Source organism: Gallus gallus, chromosome 5 (assembly GCF_016699485.2).
Source record: "Gallus gallus isolate bGalGal1 chromosome 5, bGalGal1.mat.broiler.GRCg7b, whole genome shotgun sequence".
In the NCBI taxonomy this organism is placed as follows: domain Eukaryota; kingdom Metazoa; phylum Chordata; class Aves; order Galliformes; family Phasianidae; genus Gallus; species Gallus gallus.
This window is the reverse complement of record NC_052536.1, coordinates 43884215-43907137: the sequence shown is the minus strand read 5'-3', so window position 1 is coordinate 43907137 and position 22923 is coordinate 43884215. Positions and strand designations below refer to the sequence as shown.

At 41.8% G+C, this 22923-nt stretch overlaps 1 protein-coding gene across 2 annotated transcripts in view; it reads left to right on the top strand.

Moving 5' to 3' along the window:
• Positions 1-5872: 5872 nt before the first annotated feature.
• The window catches only part of PPP4R3A (protein phosphatase 4 regulatory subunit 3A), a 37101-nt gene continuing 20050 nt past the window's right edge, over positions 5873-22923 (top strand). Inside the window, exons 1-3 of one of the 2 annotated variants that reach the window (XM_421321.7) lie at positions 5873-6919; positions 13688-13743; positions 22580-22678. In XM_421321.7, coding sequence (XP_421321.2) covers positions 6778-6919; positions 13688-13743; positions 22580-22678 — 297 coding nt within the window. In that variant the 5' untranslated portion in view covers positions 5873-6777. The remainder of the gene's footprint in view (positions 6920-13687; positions 13744-22579; positions 22679-22923) is intronic. The other variant, XM_004941870.5, reaches the window with a different exon arrangement.

Below are 22923 nucleotides of genomic sequence, written 5' to 3'. Positions count from 1 at the left end.
AGGAGTGTTACTATTGAGGTGTGCCAAAATAGCTTGGGTTGTTATTTTTAGGTCACAATAAAAGCAAAACTCTATTTTTGCATGTTGCCTAATTATCTTCACTTTTGGCTAGAGAAGTCATGCAGTGTGGAGACAAATGTGCATTTCCTGCCCTAAATACCAGCCTCTGCTGCTGCAGAGCTCATCCACAGATTACAGAGCTGGGTGCCAGGTTTTCACCTCTGCTTGGTAGCTTTGTATGCAAAATGGAAAGTGCTAGTGAAGACTTGGACGATGACTAAAGTAACCTTTCTCATAGCAGGATGTGTTCCTGATCTGCCTGCTATTTACATTACCTACTTGCATCTTATATCATCATTTGTGCTCTGTGCAAGTTTGGAATTATTTGCATTTTAAGGCCATCATTGTCATGAACACTGAAGTGACTCATAATTTTTTAAACATTTGAGTTGCTGTCAGTATAATGGCTGATTCTGAAATGCTTCCTTCCAAAAGCTCAAGTCAATTTCCTCTTTTTTCCCTGAACTTTTTTTCAGGTTTCTGACATTTTATTACTAATGTGCAGAAGTACTGTTAGTTCCACCAGCTTTTATCCAGGAAACTGAGCACAGATTTACACAGGTCTAGTCCAGTCATCCCAGAGAACTACTGTAATTAAAGTATCAAGCAGCTGAGACTCTGTCTGCCTGTTTACACACAAGTGTCTATGTGCCTCTATCCATGTACCTGTCTTGCTCTTGCTCTGACCATGTCCCTTCTCCTCCCCTTTCTTCCTTTTGCTCCAAATTCACTTACTTATTTCTTCTTCACATAAACGGGAAAGAGTTTCAATGGTTCCCATTCCCATTCCAGGATGGGAATGAGGAAGTTATTTTAATAAAAAGTTATTTTAATTAAAAAAAAAAAAAAGAAAGTATTGCACTAGTTACTAATTTTTAGGTGATGAAGTAGATAGATAATAAGAAAATTGAGATATTCTTTTCTGGTGGAGAGCTTGGGAACAAGTTATATGACATAGATCAGTAGCAGTGGGGTTGGAGTAGATGATCTTCACAGGTCCCTTTTCAACCCCTAATTCTGTAATTTTATGATTCTGTGATCTCATATTTCTCCCACTCGGGAGAAAAATAGCATCGTTTTCTCAAAAGACCACCAACTGTCAAGTCTAAGAGTTACAGTCCAACCAACCGTTGTAGTTTGAGTGACAGTACAAGTAGTGGAAATCTTGTACAGAAAAAAATAAGGAGAGGTGTAAAGGGAACAAAAGTTAGCACTAAGAAGTCTGCCACGGAAAAAGGAAAAAAATATGCCATAAGATCTAACTAACAAGGGTTAGAAATACAGCCAAAAGGCACAATAATAAACATAAAAACTGAACAATGCACTGCACAGACAGCTAACATAATTCAGATGTCTCCGTTCCCCCGTCAGAAAAAGGGGAATTTTCACTACCAGATAAACAAATGACCCAAACACGTCCTCTGCATCCAACAGCTTCAGCAGTGCTTTGAAATTCCTCAGTCTTTGATGATCAGGCCTACATATTTAGATAAGTGTAGCATTTTTCCAGAGGGGCACGCAAGAATTCAAAACAAATACAGCCTCTGCATGACTATGCAGTCGCACAGAATTCTTAAAAGGAAACTGCTTGCAAGATCAGGGCCTTTCCAGCAATGTGAAATTAAGATGTTAGTAGGGGCTCAAAGAAAAGAGATGACATTTCTGTTGAGGGGATTTGTACGCACATGATGCAGGTAAAGGAGTTACAGAACTTTAACTGCTGACATACCCAGACTCAGATCTGTGGTTCAGGCACAGAATCCCTGCTTCTAGGGATTTGGTGGAGGGATGTGAAAACTGAGCAGTAGCATCTGAGATGTGATTCATAGGGGATGCTGTAAAACGGTGCATACTGCAGGAATCTGAGATGTTGGAGTGAGCCAGCCCTGGATCTGCAAAGTAATAAAGTTACTTATACTGCTCCTTCTTCCAATTTCTCCAGATCTTTTAACAGTGAAGACACCAGAATTAAAGAGCATGGCATTAAAGCTATTTTTAGTCCTGATGTTATGTTCTTGCACAGCTTGCAAGCTTACAATATACCTGAAGAGTACTAGATCTTATGCACAGAGCATGATGTAAGAAATTTGTTTCGGGTTGCTTCTTCACTGTGCAGCCTAGCTTCTTTCAGAGCTGCCTTTGCATGTCTACCTGTAGACGTGAGCTCATATTTGACTATCTGAATGGTCCTATTTAGAAGGTGTACATCACAGCACATCCAAGACATCCCTAACTGACCACAGCTCATCCATCAGCTCTTGAGTCTGTCAACTGCTCTGAGTTTTAAGGCAAAGTGTCGCTGTTTTCAGCACACACAGTGGTGACGGCATTCAGCAGGCCAACCTGTCTGTTTCTGAGCACTCGGTCCTCAACAGCATTTGTAACTCTTTCAGGCTCTCTGTGCCACAGTTTCTATTCAAACAGATTTTGCATTGAATTTCTAATCATTATAACAAACCCTAAATAGCAGCAGTCCTACTTTTGGTTTCTGTGTGGTTATCTACAATTATCTCCTCTGACTGATGATTCCATTGGTGCCTGTCTCCACACATCAGTCCCATGCAGTGTGAGTCTTCTTGACAGACTACACGGCCAAGCATCCAGAAAAGTATCTGAGAACAATGCAAATATATTATACCTGCACCATCATCTTCATGAGCAACTTTCTAATTTAACAAGAAATAAAATACACTTGACAAGTTCTTTTTCTATAAAGTCACATCAGCTGCTACTGCTGTACTCCTATCTCATAACTCGTTATGTCCTGTACCAGCATTTGTCATCAGTTTTATTTATGACAGGTAAATCGGTTATTATCTGTGTCTTCAGTTGTCCAAGTTGAATACTTATAGTCAGTTTTCATGACTTCCTGGGAGACCATATGCAAGCTCCTTTAATACTCTCAAATTGAAGTTCTTTGGGACTCACATACTTTAGAATGTTTCTCTTTAAGTAATGTTGTTCAGTGCTCATACTAATAACGCCAAGGAGGGTACTCAGTCATTTTGATATGCTGTAAGTCCATCATATGTTTTTTCAGTGATAGGATAAAACTGGTATCTGTATCTATTTAGATATATTGGCCTGCAATACTGTTAAAATTTAGAAAACTAGAGTTATTCCTAAAATTACTAAGCACACTTGTTCTCACCTATTTTTCCATGCTCATAACTGTTCTTATAATGATTGCTGTCTCTTCTACTTGTACATCTTTACTTCTTCTCTCTACATAAATTAAAATGTACTTATTTACTGCTACGTTTGTTTTCCCACAAAACGAGAAATGCATTTTGCTGAATGTCTTTCTTCATGACACTATCCTGGCTTAAATCATTCAACTTCATTTTTACTCCCCCTACTGGGACACATTTTTTTTCTATCTAGTTTTTCTTCTCACTCAGTCATTCATTTTGTGCAGCTTTGAGGGGAACAAGCCAAAATATATGCCTTGGGAGCAAGACATCGCCAGTGTCCACTTGTGTGTTATCTACATGCTCAGGCAAACTCCTTCAGGCTGGTAATTACCTTATCTTTACCAAAATAAAGTCAGACGTTGTAAATTTCTCCAATATGGTATTTTTTTTCTTTTTGCCAAAGAATCACGAGCTATGATTTTTAAGAGCTCTAGTAACCTTTTACTGCTTATCTCCAAGTTATATGTCTGAAATTCCTCATAATAACAATGTAATTTTCCTTGCCAAAATTACTAGCGAGTGCTGAAAGGTGTTCTTTAGTCCTGACTGACATGCAAGTAGCTTTCACTGTAAAACCTCTTAGGCTTATTCCTTAGTATATTGATCCACATGAATTTACTTTTCTGTAGATATTGTAAGTTTAAAACTGTATTAAGTCCTCCATTTCCTTGTATTTTTCTCAGTGCCTGGTGAACCAAAGTCTCTGTGAGGACGAGGTTCTTGAACTGATAGAGCCTGACCTTTTAACTCAGTTAATGACCTCTCACCATCCCCAAAGATATTTCACAATCTTTCAGATCTCTGGAAATGGAGAAGGAATTGAGATGTAACCTGGCATGCTTTTGCCTTTTAAATCATGACCCTAAGTTGAAAACAACAACAACAAGAAACGCGTCTTTTTCTTTTGCGTCTGCCTTCAAGGATGGAAAGATGCACTGGACGCCCAGCCTTTCTTCTGGAGTTGCTTAGGTGGAAATATTTGGAAAAATGTGAGCAAATGTTGCAGTCCCATGGAGATTTCTCTCACTGAAAATCAGTGTTTTTTGAAGTCACAAGAATGCACCTGCAGATGCGCCCTGGAGGGGCCCTGGCACAGCACCTCCCAGGGTGCCCACCTGTGGCCCTGTGGTGGCAGCAGCAGTGAGAGGAGTGCTTCACTTCACCTTCTCGCACAGCCTAGTCTTTCTAAACCATTCACTGTGTTAGCCAGCAGTACTGCACCAAGAACTGAAGACAACTTGCCTTCAGCCACATTATAGATGTCTGAAGAATATTCTTGAAGTTTATCACAGAATATCCTGAGTTGGAAGGGACCCACAAGGATCTCCAAGTCCAACCCCTGGCTCCACGTAGGACCACCCAACATTCAAACTCCATGTCTGAGAGCACTGTCCAAATGCTCCTTGAACTCTGGCAGCTTGAGGCTGTGCACATTGCTCTGGGGAGCCTGTTCTATGCACACAGCCCTATGGTGCAGGACCTCTTCTGAACACCCAGCTTGACCCACCCCAGACACAGCTCCACACCTCAGGTCCTGCTGCTGTCACCAGAGAGCAGAGCTCAGCACTGCTCCTCCACTCCCCGTGAGGAGCTGCAGCCGCCATGAGGCCTCCCCTCAGCCTGCTCTGCTCTGGGCTGAACACACAAAGGGGCTGTAGCCACTCCTCATATGTCTTCCCCATCTTCACAGCCCTCATTTGGACACTAATACTTTTATGTCCTTCTTATATTGTAGCACCCAGAACTGCACCCAGTGTGGGAGGTGAGGCTGCACGGGGCAGAGCAGTATGGGACAACCCCTCCCCTCACCTGCTGGCAGTGCTGCCAGGATAGGCCCATCCCAGGTGCAGAGCTGACTCTTGTTAAACTTCATATGGCTGTTGACTACCCAGTCCTCCAATCTGTCCAGATCCCTCTGCAAGGACTCCCTACCCTGAAGGGAGGGCTTTGTATGCAGCATACCCAATATACAATCTTAAATGGGCTCTAATGTCAGCGGGGCCCAAAATGTGCTCCCGTTTGTGCATAACACCAGCCCTGCTGTGCCCTTCGCAGGGCAGCCTGTCAGACATGCGCTCGGGTGCCGGCAGCAGCAGCAGAACCAGAGACTCAACAGCTTCTGTTTGTTATTGCAATGGTCACAGCCTATCCCTGCCGGTGGAGGTCCAACAGCCGTTCAGCCAGCAGCTGTTTAACTCTTGGTTTTCAGCTATATTGGAGAGGGGAAAAAAGAAAAAAAAAAAAAGATAATAACAATAAAAGCTTTTCAGGAAGCCGGGTGTTCCGCGGAGCCCTGACACGGGGTCACGGTGCAGTGAGGACAGGGAGGGGCAGAAGCAGCTCCCGAGGCGTGGGACTCAGCGGCACTTTCCCACCCACCCACACACGCGGCGCCCACGTCCGGGCCGGGCCAGGCGCCTCCCGCCCGCGCCGGCTGAGAGCGATCCGGCGAGGCGCTGCGGGGGGTGCGGCAGGACTGTACGGGTACCGCCGAGCACGCGCGGAGCCGAGCCTCGTAGTAGAGCTCACCCCCACCCCGCTGCCCGCTCGGGGCCGCTGGCCCTTTAAATGCTGGCCGGCGGCCCGTGCCGCTGCTGGCTGGGAGACCCCGCGCCTCCAGTGAGAGGTGAAACCAAGATGGCGGCCGCGCAGTGACTGAGGCCGAGACAGAGGCGGAGGGAGCAGGGCTGGACGGGTCGCGTCGCGCCGCTGCTGCTCGCCCCCTCGGCAGGGTCGGGCTGAGCGCCTCTCTGCCGCCCGGTGCTGGGAGTGCGGCCACGCCGCGGGGCGCGCTGAGGAGTCGGGACTGAGCCGCCGCAGCTGCATCGGGAGGAGGAAGAGGAGGAGGAGGAGGAAGAAGAACATGGCGGCGGTGTCGGGCTGAGAGTGAAGCCGCCGCCTGCGACCGGAGCCCATGGGGGAGCCGGGGCGCTGAGCCATCCCGCCCAGGACCAGCAGCGCCCGCCGGTCCCGGCCCCGCGGGAAGGAGGGCGGCTCCGCGGCGCCCCGCGCTGACGGACGCGAGCGAGGGGCTCCGGGCCTGGGCGGCCGCCGCACAAAGAGCCGCGCTCAGGCCGGGCCGGGCGGCCTCGCTCCCACCCGCCTTTCCCGCCCGCCTCAGCCCGGCCTCAGCGCTTCCCGCTCGGGCTCCGGCCTGCCGGGCCGCCCGCCGCTGCCAGCCCGGGCCGCCCGCTGCCTGCCGCTGCTTCCACTGCCCCGGATCCGCGTCTTCTCCACGTTCCGTCCCTCGCCGCCTCTCCCCGCGGAGCCCTGCCCGCCTTTTGTCGGCCGGACCCGGAGCAGCGCCTCTCCCCGCCGTTCTCCGCGCCTCGGCCCTCCGCCTCCGTGGACATGAGGATTTCATCGGAGCGCTGAGTAGCGGGACGAGGAGCTCTCCTGGCGCGGCCGCGTGGGGCTGCCGCCCTCCTTCCCGCTGCCCCCGTGAGGGGTCCCGGCCCCCGGCCGCCCGCACGCTCCCTCAGCCTTCGCGAAGCGGCGCGGTGGCCGTGGTGCCGGCGGCACGATGACTGACACCCGGCGCAGGGTGAAGGTTTACACGCTGAACGAGGACCGGCAGTGGGACGACCGAGGCACGGGGCATGTGTCCTCCTGCTACGTGGAGCGGCTGAAGGGCATGTCCCTGCTAGTCAGGGCGGAGAGCGATGGTGAGTGCGCGCCGAGGTCTGCGGCCTCGTGCTGCCTTGGAAAGCCGTGGGCTTAGCTTTGTGTGTTCCTTGCCTGAGCGTTTCGCACTGTAATTCAAACGCGGTAACAAGAAGCAAGCAGGCTCTGGGTATAGTTGCTCTTCTAACTCCAAGTGGGGGAAACGGAAGGCTGCTATCGAGTGCGGGCACAGTAGGCATTGGGTTCACAGTGAATATGCAGCGTTTCGTACAAACGCGGTCAGGTCTGGTTGTGAGCCGTGTGCGGGTGTGGGCATCTCGTGATCCATCTGCAGATACCCGGCATGCCCCCGCTTCAGAACTGATCGCTGTGATCTACCTGGCCTCACGTGTTTGTGGAAATGACCCCTCGTGGAAGAAGTGCTCAGACTTAAATCGTGGTTTTTGGCCACCTGATGACTTCTTAAAAAATGAGTCTGATATCCATTTATTTCCTCTCTTGCCCTTTCTTCTTTCTTCTAAGACTTAAGGCATCCTAGCATCTATCAACATGTAGCAAAGTGCAGTTGTAGTAGAAAAGACAACGGACAGAATGGCACTTTTTTTTTTTTTCTCCTGATGAAATAGTATTTATCAGTTCTTGACCAGCTCAAGATCTCACGGTAAATAGAATGATGCATTATCCATTTCCTTCACTTTTTATGACAAAATTTACTACAGGCCAAGTAGTAGTGTCTACAATAGCTACGTTTGGACTACTCTTGATTATTGGTGGAGTGAGTGCTATGGTCAGGGTACGTTTTAAATTATATGTTTTAAAATATTTGGCATGTAGTTTTTGCTAGTAATGTCTGTCAGTGCATGCCTTGGTGCTTCATTAAGTGTACAGCTACTATGTCAAGTGGACTGTGACCACTAACAGATGACCTTTCATTTTTCTTCCATGGTTTTTTTTTTCATTGTAGAAACTAGGATGAAAAACACCCTGAACGTCACTGATTCTCACTGTTTGTCAAAGTTCTGTCAAACTACCAAAATCTGTGCAGCAAACAGATCATAAGCTGATGTGGAGGAACGAACTTGAATCTGAGCAAGTTTTTGTTGTTTGATCTTCTGATTAACCGTGAATCTCAGGGTTTTGTAGTTTCTTAATTATACCTGAAAAAAATAAATTGGTGCTTATTCTGGGGGTTGGAACTAGGTGATTCAAGGCCCCTTTCAACAAAGCCATTCTATGATTCTGAGGTTTTTACTCATGTATTTTACAGTGAAGAAGCTGCCGCCTTAGTCTGGCCGGCTTTCCAGTGTAAAAGAAAACACTCTGAATGGAAAGAGACTTTGTTTAATTTGAACGTGAGAGAGGGAGGTGAGGAGATTATCGCTATACTTTCAGGCAGACCTTGTGTTGCCATGTATTTTGTTGTGGATACAGCCCTTGCTGTCCCTGCTGCTGCTGTGCTCAGGAGCTCTGTTAGTGATGGTTAAAAACTGTCATATCTGTTACGTGCTAATCAATTTCCTAATTTACTTATTTTTGTTCCTCTTGGGAAAGAAAGCAGAAGGACTGCAGTCCATGAGTTTCTTGTGAAGAAATAGTTCATTCACACTGAGATCTCTTCATGGGCTTTGAGTGGTAAGACTGATTTGAGCCACAGTTGGGCTGTTGCTGCCAGCTTCTTTGTTATAAGTGAACAATCTGTAAGATGGAAAGCATAACTTGGTGTAAAGGATCCCAAAACAAAAGTCTTTGTGCTGTATAACTAAGGCACTTTGATCAGAACAATGTGCTCACACACGTAATTGCTCATAGTACACAGAAATACACCCAATAGCATACACACATCAGGCTTGTCTCAAGCACATGCTTCAAGAGTAGCGAATAACGTGCAGTGTGTAAGTTCTTAATTTAGTCAGTAGTATCTGTCTGGCCTGGAGAAGTGTGCACTCTATTAATAGGCCAGCTTTTTTTCTAACTTGCTTGTGTAAACACCTCACAAAATCTGATTTCTGGATTAAAGAAAGCAAATGCTGTCACTATTAAATGTGAACAAATAATTTGGGAAAAGGTGATGCCAGACTTAAAACCACGTGTTTCAGGTACTGTGCAGTTTGTGTTCCCTCACGTGCTTTTTTTTAACTGAAACTCAGTAGCTTCTAGTTCCCAAAATTGTGCAAGCACTAGGAACCTGACCTATATACCACTACCTCTGTGTTTCCCTTTCGTTCTTGTATTGTCTCTTTGTCAGCTCCTCCTCTTTCCACAATGAAATTCTTCCTTCCTCCTTTTATAAACTAGCTTTTCCTAGTGTTTGTGCTGAGATTCATCCTGTGCACGTTGCTTGTTCTTGCTGATGTGCTCCAGGAAGCTGGTTGGGAAGCTGGGAGCTGACCGAAGCTGAAGGCTCTGCTTCCTGAGTGGGGGCCGTGAGCAGTGGTTCCCATCTGCACTGGAAATTCCCACTCTGCTTCCACTGTTTGCAGGCCAGCAGCAGCTGAGCTCATGTGGCTGGCTGTGTAGGCTGGCACATCCTTCAGTCTGCTAGTTGTGCAGCTCCATGGCTGCTTTGCAGGCGGTTGGGTTTTTATGACAGGGTCAGGGTATTCAGATAAGAGTTGGAGTCATTATGCCAAGTCCAAGGTAAGTTAACGTGCTGAATTGGAGTAATAAAGAGGCTGCAGTTATATTCAATTCTTATCTGTAGGGTTTTTGTTGTTTTTAACGTAGTCTTAAAAGAATTTAGAGCAGATGAGTGGTTTGTATTACTAAGGTGTCTGTCATGTTCCTGGGCACTATTGGAGTCATTGCAGGGAATTTGGAGTGATCTCCTATATTGAGATTTCTTAAACTCTGTTTTCTTCAGACTGCTGTGGCCTGACTGGTTCTTGAAATGTCTGTGCTTCTGGTGCTCATGGTGTGGTTTCAGATCCCTTTATGTCCTGAGCCCAGATGACTGAGGTGACCCTTAGAGTGAACTTCTGTTCAACTAACTTAGGGCAGTTTGAAAGCTTAAACTTTTAAGAAACTCTTACCAGTCCAGTGACCCCAGTTTCACAATCCAGAATGAGCTCCCCTATTGGAGGCCATATTGCCTTGCCATCTTCTAGTTGCTTTCCTTTTATACAGACTCAAGGGATTACATTTTATTTTTATTAATTCTTTTTTTAAGGAAAACAGCACAGAAACCGGTAGCACTTGACCAGGAATGTCTTACACCTTTCCTGGGTGTTTCTTGTTCTTTTGTTTTTTTTCTTGTTTTACAAGCATGCTGCTACTGCTGCTATGGGTACAGTTCTAATGCTGAGTCCTAAGCCAGTAAGGCTGGTGTGCAACAGTAAGCTGCTTGAGCACTTGGTCAGAGAAACAGCTCAGTTTTTGAGTAGAAGTCTCCTGCACCAGGCCTTTCCTGGAAGAGTATTGCTTTTTACAAATTCTAGAGCAACAACAACCAAAAATAGGTAAAATATACTTTTCCTCTTTCCAAGTGGAAGTACAGTGTTAACTTGTTTAAAAATGAAGATGCTTTCTATAGGGGGAAAACTAACAAAAGTTTAGAAATTCTTTTCAGCATTAAACAGGTTTTATGCTGATGAAAGGAAATGAGTGAGAATTTCCCTGTCTTTTCCTCTATTTCCTTTGAAGACAGATCCAAGTAAATTTCATGGGAGAGGAGCCGTATTTCTTACCAGCAGGTCTCCTCCACATGCATATGTGAGAACAATTCTGCAATTCTGTTGTTGAGGTCTACTGCTTTGGGACATGTGATGTTCCTTAAGTATCTTCTAAAATAGCATTGTGTATGTAGTTCCTTTTGAGCAAACCATTCCCTGTGCACAAAGTCACATCACAGAATGGCTTTGCTGCACTAACAAAACAAAAAATAGCCAAAGGAATATAGCTGTGCTATATTGCATTACAGTGGCAAATAAGAGAATTGTGCCAATCAGTGGTGGTTTCAGGTGTTACTTTCAGGCAGCGTTCTTTTGCAGTTACCTTTGCAAATTCATTTAAGGTTGTAATTTAGAGAACAAGTAGATCTGTATAATTGTGGGGTGGTTTATTTAAAAACATACTTTATATTTAGGTGATTTTTCAGGTCTTTGTTCTCTTTGAATAAAGTCATTGGGGAATGAGATGAAATTCTGTTGGTATGAAGTAGTTTGGATAGTCCTGCTATATTCTAGGATATTACCACCAGAAAAATAATTGTTTCTGACGGGTGACAGAATGAGCCTCTTGGCTGGTATTTAGGAATCAATACTGTGGTATATTGAACTCGATAACATTTTTCTAAAGAGCACGCTTCTGTTACAGGTATCTGTTACTGTTGCCTGCTTCCCAGAAGTGAGTATCAGGCCTGATCCTGTAAAACCTACTGCAGGAAAATAGGCTTACTGAACTAACTTCTGGAATAGCCACTCATCTCTTTTTTTTTTTTTTTTAATTTTTGTTTTTGACTTGAACCCTTTTTGGAGCCCAAATTGCACAAACAGAGCATCCATTTATCCAGAAGAATGGACTCATAGCTGTTACGGGCTGTAGAGTGCAGCTTACACTTCAGTACATTTCTGTTTCTGAGTTCATGTTTTTCTAGTTATTGTCTGGAGTGGTGAGGAAGAAGTTGAATCATGTGGGAGTGAGGAGCTAGTCAGGCCTTATAAGGCTTGACTGTCTTTCCTGCAGGCATCAGGTTTGGGAGGGAAGAAATGCTCCTTTGTGGCCAGTCCGGTAAAGAAGCCATTTTCTGATGTCTGCTTCCAGCCTGAAAGATGTACTGTCTGGTTTGAGTTGTCTTCAAGATTTTTTTAAATTGTATTATGTCAAACATGGAATTTCAGTCATGTGACTTTATGCTGATTTCAGGATTTCCATGTCTGTATGTGTTTTCAGAACTAAGAATAGTGTTGAAATATCAATTGCTTGTAATTCTTAGAGGATCCTCATTCATGTTTGCTGCTATTATTTCTAGACAGAAGACTTTCTAGAAGACAGTCAATGAAGTTAGCAGCATGAGATAGCATTCTGGAACTTTAGTTGAAGCTGGGAGTTTGAAACTGAAAGAAAAATGGAAGAGAAACGCTTACTGCTTTTAGCTGATGGTGGTAACAGCAAAGGGAGCATTGTGTATAGATATTCACTGGGCAAACCCAAGGTTTGAAGCCTGAAACTGTGGCCTGAGTACCATATGTGTATTGGATTCATCACTACAGCTCATCCTTGAAGTTGTCCTCTTTGTCTTAACTCTGTAGTTGTGTTTCTTCTGTAATTGTGCTCTCAGGCTTCTGCCCTGTTACTGAAGCAGTTTAATTGATGTGGGTTAAAAAACAGAAAAGCTCTGAGAAAGAAAGGGTGGTACATATTGGTTTTTTTAGGAGGTAGGGTTTTTGTTTTTCTTTTTATCTTTTGTTTTCCCCTCGAGGGCCATTTAACTCAGTTTTGTTGTTGGATTGTATCTGGATTTATAAGCAGCTCTTCTTTTAAGGGCAGCATGAGGCAGGCACATCTCCTTAAGCCAGCATGGTTCCTGAAGGCTGCTGCTCTGCAATTCTTCCTAAGAAATCAGGTAGAAGCAGCAGTCACAGGTAAGTTTAAAAAAAAAAAAAAAGAAAAGAAAAAAAAATCAGAACACTACAACTCTACAGTGAACACTGAAGTTCTTGTTAAAGTTTCTGAGTTCATTAAGTAATAAACTTTATTGTCCTACAGACATGGAACTCTTCTGATATTTGCTGTTCTTTAATGGTCCTCTGTTCCAGTGAGTTAAATCCTGTTATCAGATTCATCAGTCTTTCTTCCTTCACCTCCTCCAACCTCATGTCTTCCATTAGTTAGCAGCAGTTCACAAGAGTGGAGTAATTCATTTGTAAATGTAACTTACAGGGTTTAGTATGGTGACACTTGGTCAGCAAGTGTTAGTTTGGGTGTATTTTTGATGTGGATTAATGAATGGGTACGCATTTCAAATAGTGAAACCTATTGAGTCATAATCTGTTCAACAAGTTGATTCTACTGTGGTATTTAGAAATACTATTATTTCCAGTTCCAAGTATGTTCTTCAAATCCAAGTAATTTTTGTCATACCTTTGGATTATTGTGCTTGTCTGTTTGAGGTGGTGGAAGCATTTATTTTTTTCTTTTATTGATATTTTGGGAGAATACTTAAGATTGCTTCAGTTGGCAAATGTTCTAGTAACAAATATAAAACTACCTTAGAACTGTTATGTAACTAAGTAGTTGATAGTTTGAACTTCTATTGAAGAATAAGTGTAAACTGGTAAATGAAAAGTGCCTCTAAGGGATGCCTGAGGCCTTAGGCTTCAGTTACAGACAGTGCAAAGTTAATCTGTCAGTATATTTGTCATGTATTTTGAGTGTAGCTCTGCAGATGCCTACACTGAAGTTGGGGTTGTCATAGTCCCTCATGTGCTGGCAGCTGAACAGTAAGGTGGTTGAGGGATGTGATGTGCCCACAGATAAAAGCAGTTCTAATGTTTTGTTGTTTTTCCAGCAAGGTCAGTCCTCCAAGTTAAGCCGGACTTATATTAACACTGGTGCTTATGCAGAAGGAGGTTTTATTTCAGAGTGTGGCAGAGTCTGAGAATCCAGTCCTCAGATGCTCCTGAATGTTCTGTATTATGTGAAAAATATCTTCGAGGGGAAAAATGAAAGATGAAATTGTAGAATATGGATTAAGTTTGTCTGTTGCTGGGAGGGAAGATGTTAATACCCACCTGAGGGAAGAGCGTTCAGAAAAATCATGTTGAGATTGAAATTTCAGTACACATGTAAATAAGTGGAACTTTTCTTTCTAGGTTCTCTTCTTTTGGAGTCCAAAATTAACCCGAATACAGCGTACCAGAAGCAACAGGTAAACATACTGTTTTTTCTTCACTTTTAATGGCGGCTTTTTAACATCAGAAATAGTCAGACTTACCTCTATTGCAATTGACATTGTGTGTTTTGGTACCCACAGTAGGAAGCAAAGTAATGCTGAGCATTTCTGTGTTTTTGTGAAGGTACCTGTCCTGCTTGCACACAAACACACGCACAAAAAAATTCTGTGGGTGAAATGGACAATGCACAGTCGTGACAATCACTAATTAGCTGAGGTTCCAAAGGATTATTGTATCTGAAACTTAATGCCATCTGACTTTTTTCTTAATATTTCTGATACTGCAGCTTTCAATGTAATTTCTTTAAGAGAAGACTAGAATTCTTTAAAACTATACATATACCTTTCTTTTGGCTTTTACTTGAAAGATGGATTTGGGTTAATATTGCTTCAAAGCATATCATGTGCATCAAAGTAACTTCCCAGCTGTAGCCTGCACCTCACTTCAATTATTTAAGCCACATGTTGTAGGGCTCCCAAAGAATGCTTTGTAGGTGGATGAGGAGAAGCAGACTCTAGGTCTTGCACTTCACTTGCTGATCTTACTGAGATGGACGCTACAGAGTACTCCTAGGGACTAAAAATGCTGAAACGAATTGTATCTTGTTGCCCGTCTGGTCATCTAAGACTGCTAAAATCCTGTCAGGTGCACTGAATGTATTAAACCGTTTAAGCTGAAGACTGAGGAGTATTTCCTTAGAAGCATGGGTGCAATTCAGTTTTGCTCGCAGGCAGTTGCAGCGGTTCACTGGCTACAGCTGTTTGTAGGCTCGCGTGCTGAAAATGAGTAGAACCAGTCTGGGTTAAAAAAACATCTCTTCTTAGAAATATTGAGTTTACTCTGTATCTGCCTCTTGATATAATCCGTCACACACACTATATAAACAGTCAGTACTGAACAACTGATAAGGGCAGTGTGGCATGGAGAATCAATTGCAGGGTGTATGTAAGGACAAGACCAGCAAAAATGCTAAGCAAACTAGCTCTTAGTTGTAATCCTCCCTGGCTTGAGGTCATGGTTCTGTGACAGAGTAGCTCCAGCTTTAGGACTCCTAAAATAATGTTGAATATCTCACAGCTTTGCGGCATAGAGTGCTGATCTAAAGTAAACTTGTTTTGCTGGTTCAAATCTGCTCAAAGAGCTTTGAGGGGCTAGCTTTGTGTCAACAGACTTTGTCAAATCAAGTGTGAAGCCTCCTCAAAGTAGGCATAAAATTGTAAGATCAGTGTAAACCACCACACATGCCTGTCAGTACAAAAGCAGTACATACTTGTACTTATTGCTAGTTGGGGCCAAGTGCGTATTGTAGTGTAGAGCTGAACAAATACGATACCGATGATTGCAAAAACATGGTTAGAGAAATAGAAATATTAAACATGAATCTGACCTATTAGACCAGCACTTCTTTTGCCGGAAAATGGAAAGTGCCAGTCCTAAAGCTTCCGAATGCTATGTGAACAGAAATTTATAGACAAACTGTTTTCATTATTTAAGCAGTGCAGCCTTTAATTGAATTCAGGGTTCTACCCTGAGCCTTAGAAATACCAGATCTGTGTTGGTGTGTATAGTAACCCTACTTTGCAGCACAGTTTTTCAAGTGAGGTATACTCATCCTTTCACTGAGTAAAAGCCAAGTTCATAATGTAAACGTGATTCCATGTGAGCTAAGGTTGAAGCATGGCTGCTGAAATGAGGAGCTGCTTCTTTCCAGCTGAGTTCCTCACAATTCTGAGCTGTCTAAACTCACTAAAACAAAAGAAAATTAACTTTGGTACTCCAGCCACGTTTTCTAAACCAGTTTTCTCTGCACATCAGGAGAAGTTTCAAATCAGCGCACGCAAGATCCACTGATGGAATTGTGCAGTAGAAGAATTGAGTTTGCTTGCAGTTGTCAGTTGCTCTCTGGCAATTTCAGTAAAATATTGTAGGAACTCAAGACTTGAATCTGCAGAGTAACTTTTCAGTGAGATGCTCTTACCAGACTTCTATTGCAAATTTTTATTGTGAGGAGAAACCTGCCCTTTTAAAGGGGAACACAGCTGTGCATTGAAATTGTTCTTACCGTGACACCTTTAGCATGTGGCATTTCAGTATCTGATGGAGTGAGAGGATGAGTTCTGACTTTCATCCAGGCTGACGTGAAGCCTGTAAGAAGAAAGTCTTCTGAACCTGATTTATGGTTGGAAGGGATGAAGGGGGTGATAAATAAGTATTTGGGGAGTACTTCCTATGTCAATTGCTCTGGGTTCTTCAACATGTGTATGAACATCTTCTGTGATGAACAGTGAAGTTTCTTTTCCACTAGCGTAAGCACCTTCTACCTATTCTGCAGCACTATTGCGAGCATTAAACAGATTCTCTTGAATTGCAAATATTACAGGTAATGCAGTCAGGGTTTACATATGTATGTTTTGTGGTAACTGCCCAGCTCAGATCCTTATTTGTAAAAATAATGATGGATCTGAGTAGAAGTTTGCTTTGCTCCTGCCTGTCTCTCGGCATGTAAAACATCCATGGAGACTACAAAAAAAAAAACAAAGGAAAACACTCTGCGAATCTGAACATCAAGTCAGAACTCATCCAATTGTCTGCTTTAGCTTTCTCGTTTTTTAGGATTGTAAGCAATGCTTGCAGTTTATTTTGGCGTATTCAGGTTTCTGTCTGGATATAAATGTTAATCTAAATGGTGGTAGGTATAACTGCTTGCTCTTCTCCTTTGGAGAAGAATACTGGGCAGATGTGCTCTGGGACTTGCTTTTTGTAAGTCAGCTTATTCCTAAGCTATGTCAGCTTGCACAGCCTGGTCCCCCAGTCTTCCCAGACTTAACCTGCTGTCACGAGACTTAATGTAACTCAGGCAGTAAGAAAGCTCGAGAAATTAACATCCCATGGCTCAAAAAAAAAAAAAAAAAAGACTTACTCATTAGGTATTATTTGCAGGCACAACACTTCTATTTTACAAAAAAAAAAAGCTCATCACAACAACCACTTGTATTCCTGTATGTTACCAATTTATAATGACAATACCAACAGAACATACAGTGGTACATCAACTTTATGAAACATACTGGATTTAATTCTGTAGCACACAGTTTAAAAGTAAATTCTGTTTAGTGAGTGGGTTTTAGCTATGGTATGTGGTACCTGGACTGCATGTTGAATACTCAGTTTTCTTGTTCTGTTGTATATATATATAATCTAAGAATTAACATTTAATATACATATACACAAACTATCTTCTGAATTTACTTTTAATTGTAGTGTCCTGGTAAAATCTTTTGATAGACCTCTGTTTCTACTGCTGATTTTTTTTTTAATGCTGTTCTCAATTTTTTTAAAAAGGTTAAAATGATATAATTTGGGGATGTTAGTAGTCAGAGGTGCTGTTCTCAAACAAGTGATTATTATTCAATAAAAAGAATATTGCAGTTGTATTTTAGGACATAACACATCTTCCCATGCAACCTTAAGGGAGAATTTATCTGGAGAGAAAGCTGACAGGAGTGTGAAGTCAGGAATGCATTTTAATACACTTTGACAGTGCTTCAGCAGTAGAACAGTAAAGACTTGCATCATCCATATACATCTAATAGCCCAGTGATGAAGTACTTGTTGCATCCTTTCTGTGCCTGAAACAAAACTTGAGTTACTTACAGCTTACAGCCATGTAGTCTTGCCTTTGTACTACAGACTTGGCTGTCTTGTGTCCTCTGCTTCAGTTCCTGACAAGAATACAAAGCTGAAATTTACCTGGAGTACTGTTTACTAGCAAGTAGCTGGAAAGTGTCTACCCTTGGATGATGAAGATCGAACTTGTTCATCACAAAGATGCATTTGAAAAGAACCAGAAACAGTTAGAATGCTCAGAGAAGATGAATTTCTGGTGCTTGCTGTCAGAAGCAAGTGAACCAACAGTGGAACTTTCAATAAAATTTGTGCTTATTGTAGCTAAGATAGTAAGGGAGTGTGTGGTTTTTGTGGGGTGAGAGGAAAAGAGAGAGGAGTGTGACTGCTTGTGGTTGGTTCATTTATTTTAAGTGGATGATGAAATATTCTTCATCTTGACAAATTTTCCCATGAACTCTGTTTTTCTGCTGGATATGGCTGCTAGGCCAGTGAGTTGAGGCTCTGTTACAGAATGAGTAAATTGATTTTATTCATGCAATTGACCCATGGAAATGCAACTGTGAAGCAGAAAACTGGAGAAGTCAAGTATGACTGTTGAAGGTTCTCACAGAAGCTAACAGAAAACATTTTGCTTGGAAGACTGAATGTGGCCTTGATGTGTTATTCCAGTTTTGGAGATAACTAGTTAGCACATGCAGATAACCAGGTTCTGCATGAAGAAGTGCATAAAACCCAATTCTGAATTAGCTTTGCATTATACTAACGAGGTGAGACTTTTTAACCTGAACGCTTTGCTGCAGCCTACTGTGATAGCTATGTATGTGTAACTCTGAACAAAGCCGGGTAGTGCCAGTAGTTTATTTCATAGGTAGAAAGTTAGGGACTGTACTTCTGACTGCAAGTAGTTGAGTAGCAAGATTCTAAGAGATGGGTCGTCATGTCATTTAAAATATAGGCCATGTCCAGGCAGGCTGGCCATCAGGCTGTCCAGGAGGGTAGAAACAGCCTTACTCTGAACTTCCGGTGGGCCGCTGGAGGTGGCACTTGAGGGCCAGTAGGAAGGGATTCGTTCATTCTTTTTAAATAAATAAATGGTGAAAGACTATCCAATTTGGAGCTACTTCTAGATAGTAGCCTCAGTCTCATGGGAATGAGTAATAGATGAGTAAACATTCACCTTTTTTTATAAATATATTTTCAGTGCTAACAAAAAAGAGCCGCAGAGGAGAAATAAGTTTTCTTGATCCTTATCTCATCAGGAAGGAAATCTGCAGTCAGTCTTCCAGCAGAAGTAACGGAAGATACTAGTTACTCCTCAATTCCTCTTTATGGAATTCCACAGCTTGCTTTGGAGAATATATGAATGCAGTGCAATGTATACACTTGTCAGCCTGCTAACAGTTAAATAAAACTGAGCTGATGTCTAATGAAAACATGGCTGCTGATTAATGTTATGGGGGGGAATTTGAGACTGGTAGTGTGCATCTAATCACCTTCCTATTATGGAAAACAAGCTTTTGGGAAATTATTTCAAAACTAAATCATTTGGCAGGTATTAAGCCCTGTCTATTTAAATAAATTACCACTGTTTGCTGGCTTAACCTATTGCAGAAATACTTTTGAAGATAAGCTTTTCAGGAATGAAATCTCAGGTGGAGATGCAGCTCATAGTAGTGGCTCTTTGAAAGCCCAACATCCTATTTTTCTGACCCACCAGAGCTTTTTCAGTGAGTACCCAGCAGAGTACCTAACAAACAACAGCAAAATGCTAAGTTGTATTTCAAAAGTTTTGATGTAGGCTGTATGCTTATAAGAGCAGCAAAAAAAATGAAACTCCTCTGGGTCCTCTTTATGAGAATGTTGAGTGTAGGTCTGCTAAAAAGAGCCCACGTTTAGAATTCTTGCTTAAGATTTAGAATTGCAGGTTATTTTTAAGCAATCATAATGAGCAATGATGCAAAAGTGAAGATGAATTTCTGTAAACTGTTTTAAGGCAACAACAAATTTGCTCTGTGCTAAGGTAATGATGACACATCCAGCTGGCGCTATTGTCAAAATATTGTTGTAAAGCAGCAAGTGATTTTCATACTTGGAACAGCACACTGAACCATACATAAGAAGTTTCCCAATTGTCATAGTATTCTTCTAAAATCTTGCCAAGTGCTCTAATGCATCTTGAAAGATGTGAGAAAAAAGCATATCCTATGCTAGGATACTTTGATGGCAGTCAATAGTAAAAATTTTGATGATAAAACATTTGTCTTTTGTTTATGACTCGATTGGCACAATGTATCTGGGGTTTAACATTGCAGTTCCACATTTAAATTGTGTTTGATGACAAGACATAAAAACAAATTTCCAAATGTTCATTTTAGTTATCCCACTCACTTCCTTGTCTGAGATGTACCCATTTTTCTGCATTTCATGGAAAATGTGATTTTTGACCAGGCTGAGCCCAAACGGCTTTCTGAGCAATCTAAGATTGGAGATTTTATGTTTATAGGAGGTAATGTGCAAAGCTCATCTCTTTGTATCCCTAACCAGTAGCTAACGTTATAAGGGCATTTAGGCACACTCTTGTTTCTTGGGATGGAAGAAGCAGTCTTAAGACATTTCAGATGCTTTTGAAGTAACAGGACAATGTTTGGTGTCTAGAAGCAATGTAGGTAGTCCTGTCCCATAGCTGAGAGATCCACAGCAGTTGGTCAACTCAAATCGCACTGTTACACAATGGCAGATCTTGCAGAAAGATTCCTTTAAATAAAACAAGCAGAAAGAGGGCTTTTATTCCTATGTTTTGTCTGAGTACATGTAGAATTTCCTCTGGTAACTTCCCTTTAAAATACACGCAGAAGTTTTGCACTGCTTTTCTTTTTGGTGATAGATTTTATACTTTCTGTCTAGGTTCTATATAGATAGAAGACACAAGTTTTTACATGGAGAAATATATAAGGGTTTCTATGAAGAGAAATTAAACTTTGAGTCGTACGTTATGCAAATCTGCAATGTGTTTTTCACTTTCTCGTGCTCTCTTTTTACGGCCCCTTTCAGACAAGAAAGGGTGGAGAAACAAACGTTCTCTTACAAAAGAATACAGAAAGTGGCAATTGATAAATTCTGTTGAGCCACTGACAGTAATCTATAATATGAGATTCTTAAGTGCTTGTAAGACAGATTATTACTTTGAAAATGGAAAATATTTTTCCAATATTAATAAACTAAATGGGAAGATTATTTTTCTGCAGTGCAATTTGTTCCTGCAGTTCTTAGCTGTGCTATCCAAGGAAGTAATTAAAAAGAATCAGTATTTGTAGAGGTGAAAAAGTACAACTTGGACTTCCATGCATCTTAGTAGTTCTTGTTTAGAAAAAAAATATTGCTGTATTATGGCCAAATACACTTTTGTACATCTGTGGGTGTAGTTTTCAAATGTAACCTTGCCTGTGTTTGTTCCAGTTCACTCTTCCTTTCCCTGCCTTCCTTCCATCCTTCCTCTTCCCAGTGTAAAAAGCAGGACTGGATGCTGTCAGTCTGTCATTACCAGAGTATTTGCACCTCAGAATCATAGAATGGCCTGGGTTGAAAAGGACCACAATGATCATCGAGTTTCAACTCCCTGCTATGTACAGGGTCGCCAACCACTAGACCAGGCTGCCCAGAGCCACATCCACCATGACCTGTCTTGCAGAGAATAAGCTATTAACTGTGACTTTCTTCTTCCTTTCATATTTTGGAGGTGGTCTTCCTAAATCCCTTTCTTCTGTGTACCACCTCTTCCTCAGCCCTTTGGAAATGGAAAGGTGAACTGTTTGCCATTTGCAAGGTAAACCCTTTAGTGCTCTGTGGCAGTACAGCTGCTCTGGTAATGGCAAATTGATAACGTTGTGTTGCTTGACTGGTCCTGATGGAGCCAGGTGATCATGCTATTTAGCTACGGTTAATTTCAGGAGTTGTCTTGTAGGTGAATATTGAAATCCAAGCGTAAGATCTCTCTCATCTTCAGTATTCATTTTAATATTTGAATTGTATTAAGCCTAAAAAATAATGAGTCTTAAACTTTATACATGCCTGGCAAATTATAGTGCTTTTGCAAGTATTTAAAGTTAATGCCTTTAGGAATTACCACTGTAAGGAAAACCTATGCATAATGAAGCTGTAAGAGTCTATTTTGTGATTCTCAGTAAAATGTGATGTCTCTTTTTTGCTAGTGAGTAAATGTACATTTTAGCCTTAAGTGAAATAACATCTTTTCCTGAGGCTGTGTGTATTTAATGTGGCCATATTTCAGCTAGCTCTTACAGGAGAACAGAAGACTTTAAAAATAAAATTTGATTCAATATATAATGCAGATTCTGATCTCTTTTGTGGGTTTTTGTAAGCTGTCTGTTTGGTGAACTATCTTTTTGCAGGGTCAGCTTCCCCTTTCTGTATACTGGTTTTACATGCAATCTGAGGGCTCTGATAAACTCCTGGCCTATTCAAATAAGTAAACAAGTAGATGGGAACTTACGTTAGCCAGTCTAGCTAAGCACACTGACAACTCACTTCTACAAATCTAGAATGAAACTTCCTTTCAGGAGTGCAGTTTGGAATGATGTGCGTGGTTCAGCGTCAGATGTAAGCAAGCTCTTAGACATTTAACTGTGTATGTGTGTGTTCAAAGATCTGTTCTTGCTTAACGTTTGCAGCATTCTGTAGTGTCTTCAAGCAGCTGCTCTGTGCATTAGCACAGTGTTTCCTGGGGCCTGATAAAAAAAGATCAAGACAGTGATTCTAACTGATTCTATCTTGCAAAAGATCGCAGTTTTGTTTGGTCCAGTTGAAACAGTATTAAAAAAAAAAAAAAAAAAAAAAGCAGTATCAATGTTACTGTATCTTATCAGAGGATACATTGAGGTAAACGTGTTATAGATGAGCCTTTTGAGATTAGCAGTTTTGTGATTGCGTGAATTGTGAACTAAAACTTTCGAAGTTATTTTAGAAGTTACTTATTCTGATTTATGCAGAAATGTTTTTAATCCTAAGAATGAAAGTAGGATGTTTACATTTGCTCTGTAATACCATCCTGTGGTAAGTAAGTGTCAAGCTATGCTTATTTTAAAGTGTTACTCTTTAAGCATTGTTTAGTCATGGAAAACCAAACACAAATTGGCTGAAATGAAAATGTTCCTCCTCTCTTTACAGGATACCTTGATTGTGTGGTCTGAAGCTGAAAACTATGATTTGGCACTTAGCTTTCAAGAAAAAGCAGGATGTGATGAAATATGGGAAAAAATATGTCAGGTAAGTTTGATAAATGAAGGAGTGAGACACCAAAATCGTTTCGTGTTCAAAATTTGTGGTCTCTTCTAAGAGGTGAACGTGCACAGAGTAGATAGAAAATGAAACCAAAACTGCCCTCTTTTCCACCTTCCCCATATTTTGGATGTTTGAGTTTGAAAACTTTCTCTTTCCCCCAAAAATCCGATGTGAATGTAAACTGTGAATTTTTTAGAGCTTTTTCAGATCATTTTACTCAACATAACTTT